General features: G+C 40.4%; 2 protein-coding genes and 1 long non-coding RNA gene across 3 annotated transcripts; 2 read left to right on the forward strand and 1 right to left on the reverse strand.

Annotated features, from left to right (window-relative positions):
* The first annotated feature begins 88 nt into the window (after positions 1–88).
* chchd7 (coiled-coil-helix-coiled-coil-helix domain containing 7) lies at positions 89–1,330 on the forward strand. The gene is made up of 4 exons (XM_037279293.1): positions 89–253; positions 594–655; positions 749–847; positions 1,010–1,330. Exons 2-4 carry the CDS (start codon positions 602–604, stop codon positions 1,112–1,114), a joined length of 258 nt encoding a protein of 85 aa, XP_037135188.1. The 5' UTR covers positions 89–253; positions 594–601; the 3' UTR covers positions 1,115–1,330.
* A 109-nt stretch (positions 1,331–1,439) lies between these two features.
* Positions 1,440–3,199, reverse strand: LOC119138995. Its single transcript, XR_005101286.1, has 2 exons — positions 3,093–3,199; positions 1,440–2,704 (listed from the first exon to the last, which is right to left on the reverse strand). It is a non-coding gene; the product is annotated as an uncharacterized LOC119138995 (long non-coding RNA).
* A 341-nt stretch (positions 3,200–3,540) lies between these two features.
* On the forward strand, positions 3,541–12,318 carry arhgef4 (Rho guanine nucleotide exchange factor (GEF) 4). The gene is made up of 11 exons (XM_037279288.1): positions 3,541–4,076; positions 5,838–5,986; positions 9,574–9,753; positions 9,851–10,054; positions 10,129–10,308; positions 10,389–10,621; positions 10,732–10,861; positions 10,935–11,066; positions 11,146–11,389; positions 11,466–11,543; positions 11,639–12,318. Exons 1-11 carry the CDS (start codon positions 3,824–3,826, stop codon positions 11,794–11,796), a joined length of 1,941 nt encoding a protein of 646 aa, XP_037135183.1. The 5' UTR covers positions 3,541–3,823; the 3' UTR covers positions 11,797–12,318.
* Positions 12,319–13,959: the final 1,641 nt, after the last annotated feature.

The following is a 13,959-nucleotide window of genomic DNA, read 5'->3' on the forward strand; positions in this document are numbered from 1 at the left end:
TTAGGTTGCCAGTCTGTAAGGACGACATTCATGAGATCCTATTGGCTGTCACTGCTGCCAGTTTTACATTCAAGAGCTCCTATTGGTAGACTCTGCTATCAATCACGCCTTACTGTTTTGTTCCTGCTGCTACAGACAGTTGCTCGGTTGGCATGAAAATAATAACACTAACTATGGATATTGGGATCTAATTGATTAAATATATGCCTTATTAAAGTCATCCCTTGAAGACACTTCCCCAGATTCTTCACGGGTAAGTTGAAGGCATTGCATTTCTTCCTGACGTTATCCAAGAACTACACGAGGAAGCAGAGGTCAAAGCTTTGCAATACGCATTCAAATAAAATCTATTTAATGCACATTAAATGAGTACACTTCTGCTACTTAATTCACATTAGACACATGCATTTCCTATTTTAAACATTTTGCACTTTATAACGACGTAGTGTGTGTAAATGTTGATGTTATTGGTCACTGTACTTAAGCTTTCTCAATTACTCCACATTTCTTTTAATATAATGAGTTAAAGGTCCCCATTGGAATAAATTGAAATCGTGCTGGAGGTTTAACAAAGTTTTTTTCTTTGTCTACACAGATACAAATGGCCAAAAATGCCAGAAAATTCCGGAATGAAGACATAAATCCTTGCATTGACGTAAGACCTTATCCTTAGCAATATAGATCTTGTTTTGTTGTACCGTTTTGACAACGTTTGATCAATTTCTTTTGTATGTTTTCTTTTTCATAGGAAAGCGATGCCTCGCAGAAGTGTATGGATACTTCTAACTATAATAAGGATATGTGCACAGTCTACTTTCAGAGATACAAGAACTGCAGGAAATATTGGGTATATAAATATGCATTTACCTTTAAATTTGTGGGGACTGAATATGCAGGAAATTACTGCACCATACATGACGTGGGAATAACAAGATATATACAGTGTACAGTTCCAGGGGTGTTATATTTAGGAATGTTTTTGCTCATTCTTGTCTTTCTTCCTCCTCAGCACAACATAATGTTGCACAGGAGGAGTGAGGGTGTAAAGCCGGACATGCCCACTGCTACAGAAAGGCAGGAGATTCTCTCTGGCATTGGAGGGAAGCCATATTGAGGAGCCATGAAGTTTATACAGAGACACCAGGGGTTTGGCGGAGCTTCTGCTGTTGCTGAAACACTGCACGCTTCGTCGATTCTGAGACGTCTTGCGAAGACAAAAACCATGAGAGCAATTTTTTGGAAACAATGTCATGTCGTTGTAATTAGTTATATCTAAGCATTTTTCTTTTTGTAGAAATGAATGTACATCCAGTAAACTTTCTCGATCAAAGATCTGGTATGTTGTTGTGTTGTAGAATAAAAGAAAATGCTTGAAGCTTGAGGTCAAACAAATCAATACTGGGAACTGCACAAAATTCACTTACAGTACTACTACAAAGTATTTGTTCAGTGTCTTTATTGACCAGTTTTCAAATTTCATCTGAAGCCGAATCTACTTTAAAATTGCTGACTGAGTAGACTGAATAGATTGAAAGTTAAAGCAAGAAAATTGCTCATTAGATTCTGGTCTATTTTAATTTTCTCCCCCAATACCAGTTAATATAATATAGGCAGATTGTGGCAAAGGGTGCTGGAGCTCTTCAATTCACTTCTAATTGTGTCGTTGGCACCAACATACCACAAGGTGGCGCCAAAAGTGAGGTTTTCAGCAAATCGTTTATTGGCTCCTATTAACATATACAGAGATTTACTGTATATGAATTAAGACAAAAACTACCAAGGGAAAAATAAAAGTTTTATTTTAAATAATATCTATAAAATAATGTCCTAATGAAGAAATGACTTCTGTTGCTTCCCTATTGTCACCTATAATTTGCAGTTTATTGACAGTTTTCAGGCCACAAGGTAATGTAGATGCATTACAAACATTTTATTGTGCACTGGTCGTTTTCTTCAATGAACTGGTCCATAATGCCCTCCTTGACTTTACAGCTCTGTATTTATAGCCAGGCATCTTAGTGTCTGTCCTTATTATCCCAGAGATCACAGTGTACATGCCTTTTCAGGGTGGATTAAGCCACTGTAGGAGGATCACAGAATTACCATGGCGGGTCACCGTTTCCTTTTTCCCTGTGTGTTAAAGAGCCTCCATACTGCTGATGAAGAAAGAAAATGATTATTAATTTAACATTTTGAGATTTTATCAAATGGGACCAATGGAGGAACAAAGAATGCCGCAAGCATGGATCGAGACTGACAGTCTTCCTGGACTTTAGTTATGTGTTGTCATCCAGTGTGAGATACACCATGGGAGCAGTGCTAAGCTGGTTTTCTACTCACTTTGTCATTTTGGTGCTGGATACAGCCTGCACATTGATACACAGAAAAGTAAGTATACTTCTTTTTTTTAATTGTGAATATTTTAGGATGATGCTCAAATTGTGGGGTAATATCACTCGTTTTTTTCCCTTCCTCAGCCTAAACAATGTCTTGAAGACCCCACTCAATTATCTAATGGAATAGAAGATTGTGGTTTAGGTGAGAATGCCTTCAAAATGAGCCAGAAGACGATAGAAGGAAGTTATGAATACCGTAGCAAATCAAGGGAGACCCACCCGGTTTTGGATTCAGAGTTGGAGGATTCTCTCGGTGCCCTGGTGGGACTTGAAGACCTCAAGGTTCAGCCTGCACTTTCTGACACCTTCTGTTTAGTTCAAAATAAAACCAGAAGAATAAAATCACTATCGCTTCAGCACAATCAGAGAAAGGTGTTTGCCATGTGTGTAGCAAAAAACCACAAGGCTGGGAGGGAAAAGTCAGGCAATTGTATACCTATAACGTTGAGCACCAGAGACAACCAAGGTTATCCTACAGCGGAGAATCCCAAATTACCCAAAGACCAACATCAATCAAGCACCAATCAAGTCAGTGAAACAGTGGAGCATAATTGTTTGCATGTACAAAATGCAAACAAACCTGCAACCTTTAATTCAAAGGTAACTATCATGCTTGACACTCACAAAGACTGAGTACTACAGTATTGATCATGAATAAATATTTTTCGTACTCTGACAGATTAAAACCAGAGTTACCACTGGACCCAATAAGGCGTTTGGACGGTTGTCCCTCAAGGATCACTGTTTCTCACAGAGCACCCCGGTCGGTCTGGATTGTCTGGGCTGGAGAAAACACATTTCAAACTATTGTAAGTATCTGTATATTAAAAAAAAATATATATATATATGTATATATATATTTATATATATATACATATATACACACACACACACACACACACACACACACACACACACACACACACATGCGTGTGTGCCTGTCTGCACCAGCCGCCATTGGCGCTGATGTTTTTATGTCTGCACATGCAATTGCCAGCCATTGACATAATCGAGCCTCAGAAACCCCCTGTGAATACCCCGGTGATGTCATGCTATACTGTAGAATGAGAGAACGAGAGAGGGGAGCGAGAGTAGGAGAAGCGAGAGAGAGAGAGAGAGAGAGAGAGAGAGAGAGAGAGAGACAGAGAGAGAGGGGGCAGTGTGCAAATAGGGTGGAGAGGGACACACAAACAGGGGCGGAGAGCGGAATGAAAGCAAGGATGGCTTGGTGTAACTCATGTTATGTGCATGGGAGTAGAAATAATCAAGCCGACAGCTGAAGCTTACCTCAGCGAGTGCAAGCCTAGTCTTTCGTCTTCGAGCAGTCTCCATGGTGGCCGAATAAACCATTTTTTTCAGCCGCTGTGCTTCATTTTTTTGCATTGCTCACTACAATTCCCTCCCTTGTTGTTTGTGTCCGCATCAAAATGCGGACCCATCAAACATCAGAAGGGAGTGCACCCCTGCCCAAGGACAGTTGTGGTAGCAGCGGCAGCTCAGGGGAGTCGCCTGGGTCCGAATGTCATGGAGCATCACTGACAAGCGGAATCATGGACAGCATGGTGGACGCTGGTCTTGGGGTTGGTGGATGTATCAGGGGATTTGAAGGTAGCCTGAGCGGCACTTTGAGGGGTGTCCTGTCTCGGTACTGGAGCTTGGAGAGTCTCCACTCCACCACAGGTAAATGCACCTTTCTATTTCAATTGCATATCAAAATCTGAAACTTCAATTTATGTTCATCTCGCTTACCCAACATAGGCATCAGAATGTCGGAATGACTGGCATGTAGCAACAGGTTGACGTGAAGTTTGTGTCTACTTAGTGTTCCTGTTGGGTCACACATTTGTAGTTGGGAATTTCAAAGTGAATCTCATGTAAAATAGCATCGAGTAGTAGAGGTCATAGGTCAAGTGTACACTCATAGAATGATGTTGTCCGATAAGTCAACGTTAGTACAGACAGTACCAAACAGATAGTGAACTCATGTTTATCGTTCCAGACTCACCTGCAATTAGAAAAAACCATCAAGGATATATATAACATTGAAAAAGAAAAAAATATTCCAAACAGTTTACCTCCTTTACTCACATTTAGATGTATTAAAGAACAGTTGGACTTTTTCAGACATCTGTTCTGAAGGTTTTATGCTAGCATAGATTGTGATTTGATTCCTAATTATTTCCACTTTGTTTGAGGCCTTATTCCAGGTGAATAAAAACAACCCTAAAGCTGAATATTTAAAATATATATAAGGAATGTTGCTGGCTCCATACCTACAGATTGTCATTGCAAAAAACACTTTGCATTCATGAAAGCAACTTCTGTGTAAAGAAAAAAAAAAAAAAGAAAGACTAAGTGATGTAAGGGTAGCATGTCTAAAAGCATCAATCAGAAAAAAAGAAGAAGGCACGGGGCTCTCTAGGATATAGGTCATTGTAAAAAAGCCATTCATCCTGGATGACTTCACCTCGACTGAATTTACTGACACAGGCCTCAAATTTGCAAAGATATATTTCTTTTCAGCGTTGGACATTAAAACCGGCGAGCCAAAAGACGAACCAATTTTTACGTTCCCTAAAATGGCATACCGCTAACTTTGTTTTGGGGAACTAGATTGTAAAATTGCTTCTACTTTTTAACCGCACTTAAACTCTCCAGCTACCCGTTTCGCTTCTGCACAATCAAGATAAATGAATCGAGCTGTCATGACAAACAAATAATACAAAAATAAATAATTGTGAGAAAGTAATTAAAATAAAAAAAAGACGATTATGACTCATATACTTTATACATGAAAGAATATAGAGCACCTAAATACCTTTCAAGTCAATTCACAATGTTTTTTGCAATTGTTGCATGTGTACTGCAAAGAAATGCTTCCATTTTGGTCTGTGAGTCTCGATTGTTTCCCGCCGGCGTTTGGTCGTTTTTTCTTCCGCATCGCTTGCTTGCCCCTACTTGCACAAGTCGAGCCTAGTGTGTGGGAAAAAAAAAAAAAAAGTGATTGCTCTTAAAAAGCAAGAAGCATTTGAACTTGTTGGGGCAGGAGGTCATACGCGTTTTTCGAATTTATTGGCTGACCTAAAGCTAATCAACGTACAAGAAATTTGTATTATTTTCATCAGTCCCACAATGTCCACACATTTTCAGGCATTTGTTGGAGATGGCTATGATAAGGTGTGACAGCAGGAGTATTTTTAGTTCCTTTGATCGGTAAGCCAAGCGCAGGCGTTTCATATTATGCCGTGATAAAACACAATAATAGCTGTGCAAAAATGAGATCTGCTTTCTTATTTGAATTATCAAGGCCTCCATCCATTTCAAAATGTATATTGCACCTGTTCTCTGCAGGCCGAGAGGTTTTGGGACGCTTCAGTCTGGACACATAACTCGCCAAATTTTTTTTTGCTTTTATCTCATCTACCCCATTTTACTCTGCAGCATCTCTGCCTGATGGCGCCTCCCACAAGTCGAGGTCTGGAGAAGAGCTGGGTAGTGAGGAAGACTTGTTATATGAAGAATTCTGCAGTTCTGCTCACTGTTTTGGACACCCGGGAGGAGGTGGGGGAGAACAGCTGGCTGTCAATGAGGTATTTTTTTTAATCCTTTTAAAATTCATCAGACTACTAGCAAGCACATATTTCATACCATATAATGATTCAGACCACAGATGTCATTATAGAATTTTAAAAAGTTTAAATGGACTCTCATCGCCTTTAAATTCAGCGAGTTTGCATGTGCCTCAAGAAATATGTGCTGTCAATGTCTGTTTTGAATTTGTGACACCTAGGACTTTTTTTGGGGCATATGACCTTGCCAAATTGAGCACACAAGAGGATAGACACTATTGGTCACTTTATCAGTGTCCTGTGTGGAAAGAAAGAAATGCGTTGAGTATCAAGCTTTTTTCTTCTTCTTCTCATTATACTGTATAATCTCATTTTGCTGCAGTTATCGGTTTACGCTACACCGCAATAACATTCACATGCAGCTCTGTAGAGGTTGATTGACGTAGGATTTGTTTTTTTGTAGAAATTTGGATGGTTTCATGTAAAGACATTGGGATTGTCTGGCACAAAATAATTGAAAAAGGTAGTTAGGATTTTCTTTTTAGAATCATTCAGTCAATTTTCTAAGCCATTTTTCATATTACATGGCCTTTAAATGTAAAATGTGCCCATGCACAAATGATTTCCTTTGGGATTCAGTTCATCGTTTAGCTCTCGTCTCCACTATCCTCCATTTATATGCCTCTCTGCCCAACAACCCACCCCCACTCCCACCTTTCCTCTTCAGGGGTTGCTAAGGCGCAGCCTCAGCCATTCTGGTATCCAATGTACGCTTGCGAGCGCTCGATCCTGATTGGCTGCTGGCTCTGCAAGGGTGTGCACAGCAAAAGAAAGGACGGGAAGGCAAAAAAGGAAAAAGGGCGATCCTGGAGGGCTCAGACAGTGCTTCTCCCGCCAGACCACAGAGCATCCTTTTTTTTTTTTTTTCTCCTCGACAAGACATTAGCTGGGTGGGGACAGCAAGCGACTATACTGCGATTTTGGATTATTTTTGTGTCGATGGAAAGGGACCAGGAATACGACCCAAAAACAAGACGATACCTCCATGATGGACATTAAGAGGAGGTATGAGCATAAATCATCAAAATGCAGCATCCTGTTCTGCCCTATGTCTTGATATTTTGAGGACCACAAGGAAAAGCGGTGCAAGAAGAGCGAAAAAAGGAGGGGCTGTCAATACGTAGCATCCCCACAAATAGCTTCACAACACGCCAAGCCTCCACGAGCAGGCCAAGGCTCCAGTGAACGTCGTCAAAGTGGCAGGAGGAGAAGAAGAGGAGCCATCGGCCAGAACCGAGAGGGAGAGGAGAGACGTGTCGCGGACCGACGACAAAGACACACAAGAGGGGCTTGAGGACCCGGTGTGGTGTGGCGGGTCGGTGCTGAGGGGAAGCAGACGGAGGAGGTGTGGAGCCCCGAAGCTGGAGGAGGCGGACACCACAGAACTGATGGCTCGGGGCAGCGGTTCTGGAAGGTGGAGCAGGCAGAAGATGGGATTTGTCAACACAGTGCTGCGCTGCAACCTCCCGCCAGAGACGCAAAAAGTGGTGGTTTTCTTCATCATGATGCTGCTCATCATCATCAACGTGGTGCTCATGTTCCTGTTGGCTTTCCAGTAGAACAAGGACCACACCTCACCGGTTTCACCAAATCGAGAATGTGTCCATGATAAAGGACGGCTGCCTTTTTGAGAAGCTCAGCTTCTGGGGAAGATGGGTGTCCAAAATGGTGAAACACGGCAGAAGAAAATGGTTATTTTGAGGTGGGATGAACCCACACACTCGGTTTGTTTTGGCCGACCTTGCCTATACTGTACATGTAACGTTCTTTTCACTGGCGAATGCTCAACATCACTCATATTTGTTTTGATCCATGCTGCTAAAAACAGAATGCGGTCTTGAAGAAAAAAATGTTTTGTTATCAGTCTCATAATAATCAGCTTCAAGAAACACTAAGCAGAGCCGAGGAAGAATTATATTAAAATCGGAGTACTGAGTGCACTGTTGAAACTTTCAAATTCATCTTTTTTTTTTTTATGAACCTATTCACTGTTATTTGCTGAAAAACTCACCGATTTGCTGTTTTTGTACCCATGCCAAAGCAATTACAAAGCAAAGTATTACATTGGCACCATCTTGTGGCATCGTGGTGCCAAGGAACTATGTCGTAGCAAGTTGAGGGGTTCCATTTAGACAAAAGTAGTACTTTGCTTGCATCTTGAGGCATCTTTATGCCATTCAACTACAGTGGTGCCTTGAGATAAGAGTTGAATTTGTTCCGTGACCACCCAATTATCTTCGCTCATCGGAATGGATGGTAACTAAGATTAATATATAATTGGAATTAATTATATTAATTATTTCCATAAGAAAAATTGCAGTGTTATATTGGAAAAAAACTACGCATAACGTGCAAGGAAAACTAATATGAGAACTGATGGGTTTTTTGCACCATCTAGTGGCTGGCGTCTGAAGTGCTCTTGTATTTCAGATTTTTACCATCACTATCTTGTGATAAATAAAAAACTGGCCAAGCAAAGAATAATTTCTCAGAAAAAATCCAAAGCGCTCACATCTCAAAGCATCACTGAAATCTGAAGTCATCTGAGTTTCTTTTAGAAACAAAAGTGCTTTGCTGCCCTCTTGTGGTCTAACATGTTCATGTTTACACACTTTCAACCAATTTCTCTGCCTATTTCTGTCCATTTGCCTTTTTTTTTATGTGACAAAGCATAACGGTAACATATAAGGTGTGTTCAAAAAGTTCCAGGACAAAGTTTTGCCCTTCAATGTGGGTCAGACGATTAACCAGCATGCATGTCAACAAACGAGATCCTGCGGCGCTTGCTATATTCAGAGTACGAGAAGAGGCAACAGTTGCAGCAGGACAACTCATAGCTGCTTCATCATATCAAGGCGCCTGTTAATGTTTTGAGCATCTGACACTTCCTGGCTGAGAAAACATCACCATACTGGAGCAGCCGTGGATGGCCATGAAGACAGAATAGCGCAAGACCACCGAAGAATCCTTTCAGGAGTGCATGAAAGTGTGGGAGAGAAGGTTGCAAAAAAAATATATTTATCTTTTGTGATACAAGTCCTGGAATTTATTTGACACACCTCAAAAGAAATCCCACTGAACCAACCTCAATGTCTTATTTACCAAGCAAAACCTGCAAGAAACGGCAAACAGGCCCTCTTAACACGGAAGAACCGCTGCAAAGCATTTAAAATGTTTCTCGGAAATATACTGTTGTTTACTAACTTGTCTCGGGCTCAACAACTCGATGTGCTTTTTTTCTTTCAAGATGTGAGATACATCATTGTGCTTGTGTGAATGACAAATGACTTAAATTCATTTCAAACTTGTTTTGATGTATTTCAACAATAATAAAAAAAAAGAGTTTGAAGCTACTTGTCTTGTCATTATTTTTTTTTAGCAAGTTACATTGAAAATTCAGGTTATTTTTAATTTTTACAATTATTTTTATGATTTTGTCTTTTCCACTAAAATACAGATTTTAAATGAAACAATTCAGCTTTAATTGACGGGGCTTTATTTGCGAAATCATTCGGCCGATGAATCGATCTTGTGATGCTTCCCCGCAGCTTATCAGCGATGGCAATGTGGTGTACGCCGAGGCACTCTGGGATCACGTCACCATGGATGACCAAGAACTCGGCTTTAAGGCCGGTGATGTCATCGAAGTCGTGGATGCCACCAACAAAGAGTGGTGGTGGGGTCGTATCGTGGACAACGAGGGATGGTTCCCGGCCTGCTTTGTCCGGGTGAGCAAAAAAAAACCCACACCCATACTAAATTGTAAACTGAACATCTAGTATTCACGTATACGTTTAAATATGTTCTTCTCCCCTCCTTTGGTAGTTGCGTGTGAACCAGGATGAGCCCACCGAGGACTTCAAAGCTCACCTATCGGTGGACGAGTCCACCGGAAGCAAAGAATGGCTTGAACTCGGAATGTTCTTGGGGCCTGGATTGCCCGGCAAAGAGCAGATGAGGGCAAATGTTATCAAAGAGATCATGAGCACAGAACGAGATTACATCAAGCACCTTAAAGACATCTGTGAGGTCAGCTCAGAAAAATGATCCTCAGAGCTAAGCTGAGTTTTACAATCCAAAATAATTTTTCTTCTTCCCTGCAGGGTTATATCAAACAGTGCCGCAAGAGGACTGACATGTTCTCCGAAGAGCAGCTTCATACCATCTTTGGCAACGTGGAAGACATCTACAAGTTCCAGAGGAAGTTCCTAAAGATGCTCGAGAAGAAGTACAACAAAGAGCAACCGCACCTCAGTGAGATTGGCTGCTGCTTCCTGGAACATGTAAGCACACACATTGAGAAATAAAATGATCTGAACTCCTCAGCTAAATCCAACTCTTCATCCTCCCATCTTGCATGCAGCAAGTACATTTTCAGATCTACTCCGAGTACTGCAACAATCATCCCAACGCCTGCATCCAGCTCTCCTTGCTTATGAAGGCGAGCAAGTACGTGTTCTTCTTTGAGGCCTGTCGACTACTCCAGAAGATGATTGATATTGCTCTGGATGGATTCTTGCTCACGCCGGTTCAGAAGATCTGCAAGTATCCGTTGCAGCTAGCCGAGCTGCTCAAATATACCAACCCGCAGCACAGGTGACTGCAAACATTATCTGTGCCATTAAGATGCCGAGGTTCTATTTTAGAAGTCAGATATAAAATAAAAAATAAATAAAATAAACTGCTAACTGTTGTTTCGTAATTAGGGAGTATAAAGATGTGGAGGCTGCCCTAAACGCAATGAAGAATGTAGCCAGGCTCATCAACGAGAGGAAACGACGTCTTGAGAATATTGAAAAAATCGCCCGATGGCAGAGTTCCATCGAGGGCTGGGAGGTATTTGGTTTTATTCCCACATTTGGACAAAGTAGCATGGCTCTTTTTTTTGTACACTTTTCTTTCTTTGCAGGGTGCAGATGTGTTAAGCAGGAGCTCTGATCTCATCTTCTCTGGAGAGTTGACCAAACTGTCTCTGCCACATGCCAGGAGTCAACAGAGAATGTTTTTCCTGTTTGACCATCAGCTAGTATATTGCAAAAAGGTCAGTTGTAAAAAAAAAATAAAAAAATTGGGCTGTTGACCCACTAGTTAAGAACCACCATGTATTTTTATCATTATAGGATCTCTTGCGCCGGGACATGTTATATTATAAAGGTCGTCTGGATATGGACCACATGGAGGTGATAGATGTTGAGGATGGAAAAGAGAATCACTTTAACATCAGTGTAAAAAACACCCTGAAGCTGCGATCACTATCTGGTGATGAGGTCCACCTCCTTTGCGCCAAGAAGCCTGAACAAAAACAACGATGGCTTCGAGCGCTCGCTGAAGAGAGGAGGCGGGTCCAGACCGACCGGGAAACAGGTCTGCTGTTGTCTTTTAAGAAAAAATATCTGTAAAGTAAGGTAGCCAAACAGATTTTTATTTTTTTTTTTCAAAGGTTTTACGCTCACTGATGATCAGAAAAAACAGGCCATTCTAAATGCCTGCAAAAGCTGTCTATCCGGGAAACCCAAAGGTATCAATTTCAATTTTTTCGACTCTCAGAAATCGACTTATAATTAATCGAATACATGCCTTCAAATTATCAATCCCGTATCTCTGTTTCCTCAGTGATGAGCAGACCTTACTACGACTTAGTTCTGAAACAGAAACACCCGTCCCTACCCACGGCCTTACCGCAACAGCACGTCTTCATTTCAGAGGAACCCAAGCGCAAAGGTTCGACTTTCTGGCACAATATCAGCAGACTGACACCATTTAAGAAATAATACGTAGAAGCAAACAACGGTGTAGGAAATGATTTATTATGAAGGAAACTGGGAAAACTTTACTGATAGAAATCTAAGTGTGGTACTAATAAGTACTAGAACTGGAACTTCTAACTGTGCTGCTCCTTGCTACTTGTCAACAAATCTGTTTTTCCGCTCAATATTTCCACGATGAAATGTGTTTTTGAGTCATGCCAATTGTTCACAGTGCCAGATTTTTAGTTAGACCTCTTAAGTTCAAAACAGTAATAGACATGCAAATCTAATGTGACCTTCCAACTTGCAAACAATTTTCCTTTGTGCTACTAAGACAAGCTGTGCACAACAGTCTTGTTGATTTTTTTTTTTGTCGGGGTATTTTGTGATCCGTATCCACCAGTAAGCTACCAAACTACGTATCAACGATGTGGTTCTCTACGTATGTGATACATCGTTGTACACCATATTGTACATGTTGTGAAGTGACTGAAGTTGTACAAAGGCTGAGATTAAATTAATTAAAATTATGTGACACAAGTCTGATTATTGACTCCTTCATATTTACAGTCAGTGAAAGAGTTCTTATTTTTGAGAAGCCAATAACGCTAATTCCAAAATCTTTTTTTTTTTTTTTACTTTCATCATCACTTTAAACTGTTATGGTTTGATTTGCTTCATCACCAGGTAACAGAGGACTGTTGTCATGGCAACAGGAGGTCAATTATATTTATGGCCAGACGGTGGCAGAAGAGTTGCACAATGGCTTGATTTTTATTTTAGTGCAAAACTTACTCAACTGATTTTTTAAATTTACATTAATAATGTTAATGTGAACACAGCTTACAGCTTTACTGGATCCGTCTGAATATTCATCTCGTTTATTCTTTTTACACAAATAATAAATGTTAATGCACAAGTGGTGGGAAAGTAAAGTTCACTTCTCATAACTAGTGCTCAACTTTCAGGTTGCTTCTTTGTCAAAATGCAGCCCACTTTGCATCATGATGGTGAGGAATTTAGATTTGCATTTGTGATGTGGCGATTTGCGCTTCCACATTTGTATTTGTGCTGTGGAATTTGAATTTCCAATGTGCTCTCTGCCACTGCGGATTGAGAATATAGTTTGGAGCGAAATCAAAAGCATCTAGAAGACAATTTATCAGGACTGCCATGGGTAATATGATCCCAGTGGGATTCCAACAGGATTAGATTTGGTTTCACTGTTCAATCATACGAGTGGGATGGGAATAAATGTACCCGGGTGTGGGCAGGATCAGAAATGTCATGCATTCCTATGCAGTACTGTAAAAATAAACAGCTTGATTGTCAACCAATCGTTGTGTTGGAATGCTGACAACGCAGTTATGCTTTCTTATTTCTCAGCCTTGAATGATTTGTTTTGGCAAACATTTCAAAAGGACACAAGCTCTTTAACCGGATCAAGTGAAACCACATGATTTTTACATGATTTTATTGTTGTCACAAATGTCTCACTTGCATGGGCAATCATGAACATTTCCAAGCATTGCCCAGTAAAAATCTTAACAGGAAACATTAACGGAATGTGAAAACGTTAGCAAGCAATTTGTGAGATGTACAGTGAACCAACATGTGAAACGACAGTTGACACTGAGGCCAAGAAACACCAAGCTGGCTGCTTTTTCTTTAAGCTGTTGGAAAATACAATAAAAGCAACGACCACAAAAAATATATGTGATTCCATAGCTTGAATACGACAGATTCAAAGTAGGTAAGAAGTTAAAGGGACTTATTATTAAAATTTACAAATAGTTGGGAGTTACTGCCCCCAATCAAGTGTGAAATCCAACAACCAAGTACCGTAATTTCTGGACTATAAACCGCACCAGCTAAAACTCGGGGAAAATCCTGTTCTGTTCATATATAAACTGCAGACGTTTTAATCTTTAATTTCCATATGGAAGAGAATATGCACAAATGATACAAAATCATAAAAATGATAAAAAATCCATTAGATAAGCCACACTGGACAATAAGACGCAAAGTTAAAAGCTTGTGAAAAAAGTAGCAGCTTATAGTCCGGAAAATACGTATTAGCAGTAACCAATTTTTAAAAATGTTTTCTGAATTTTTGGCATAACGGTATGGCTAATTTACAAAATACCCAACCACAGTTTTTCTGCCTGTCTTCACAGCGAGCCAGAC

The sequence above is a fragment of the Syngnathus acus genome, chromosome 20 (assembly GCF_901709675.1).
Source record: "Syngnathus acus chromosome 20, fSynAcu1.2, whole genome shotgun sequence".
Classification (NCBI taxonomy): domain Eukaryota; kingdom Metazoa; phylum Chordata; class Actinopteri; order Syngnathiformes; family Syngnathidae; genus Syngnathus; species Syngnathus acus.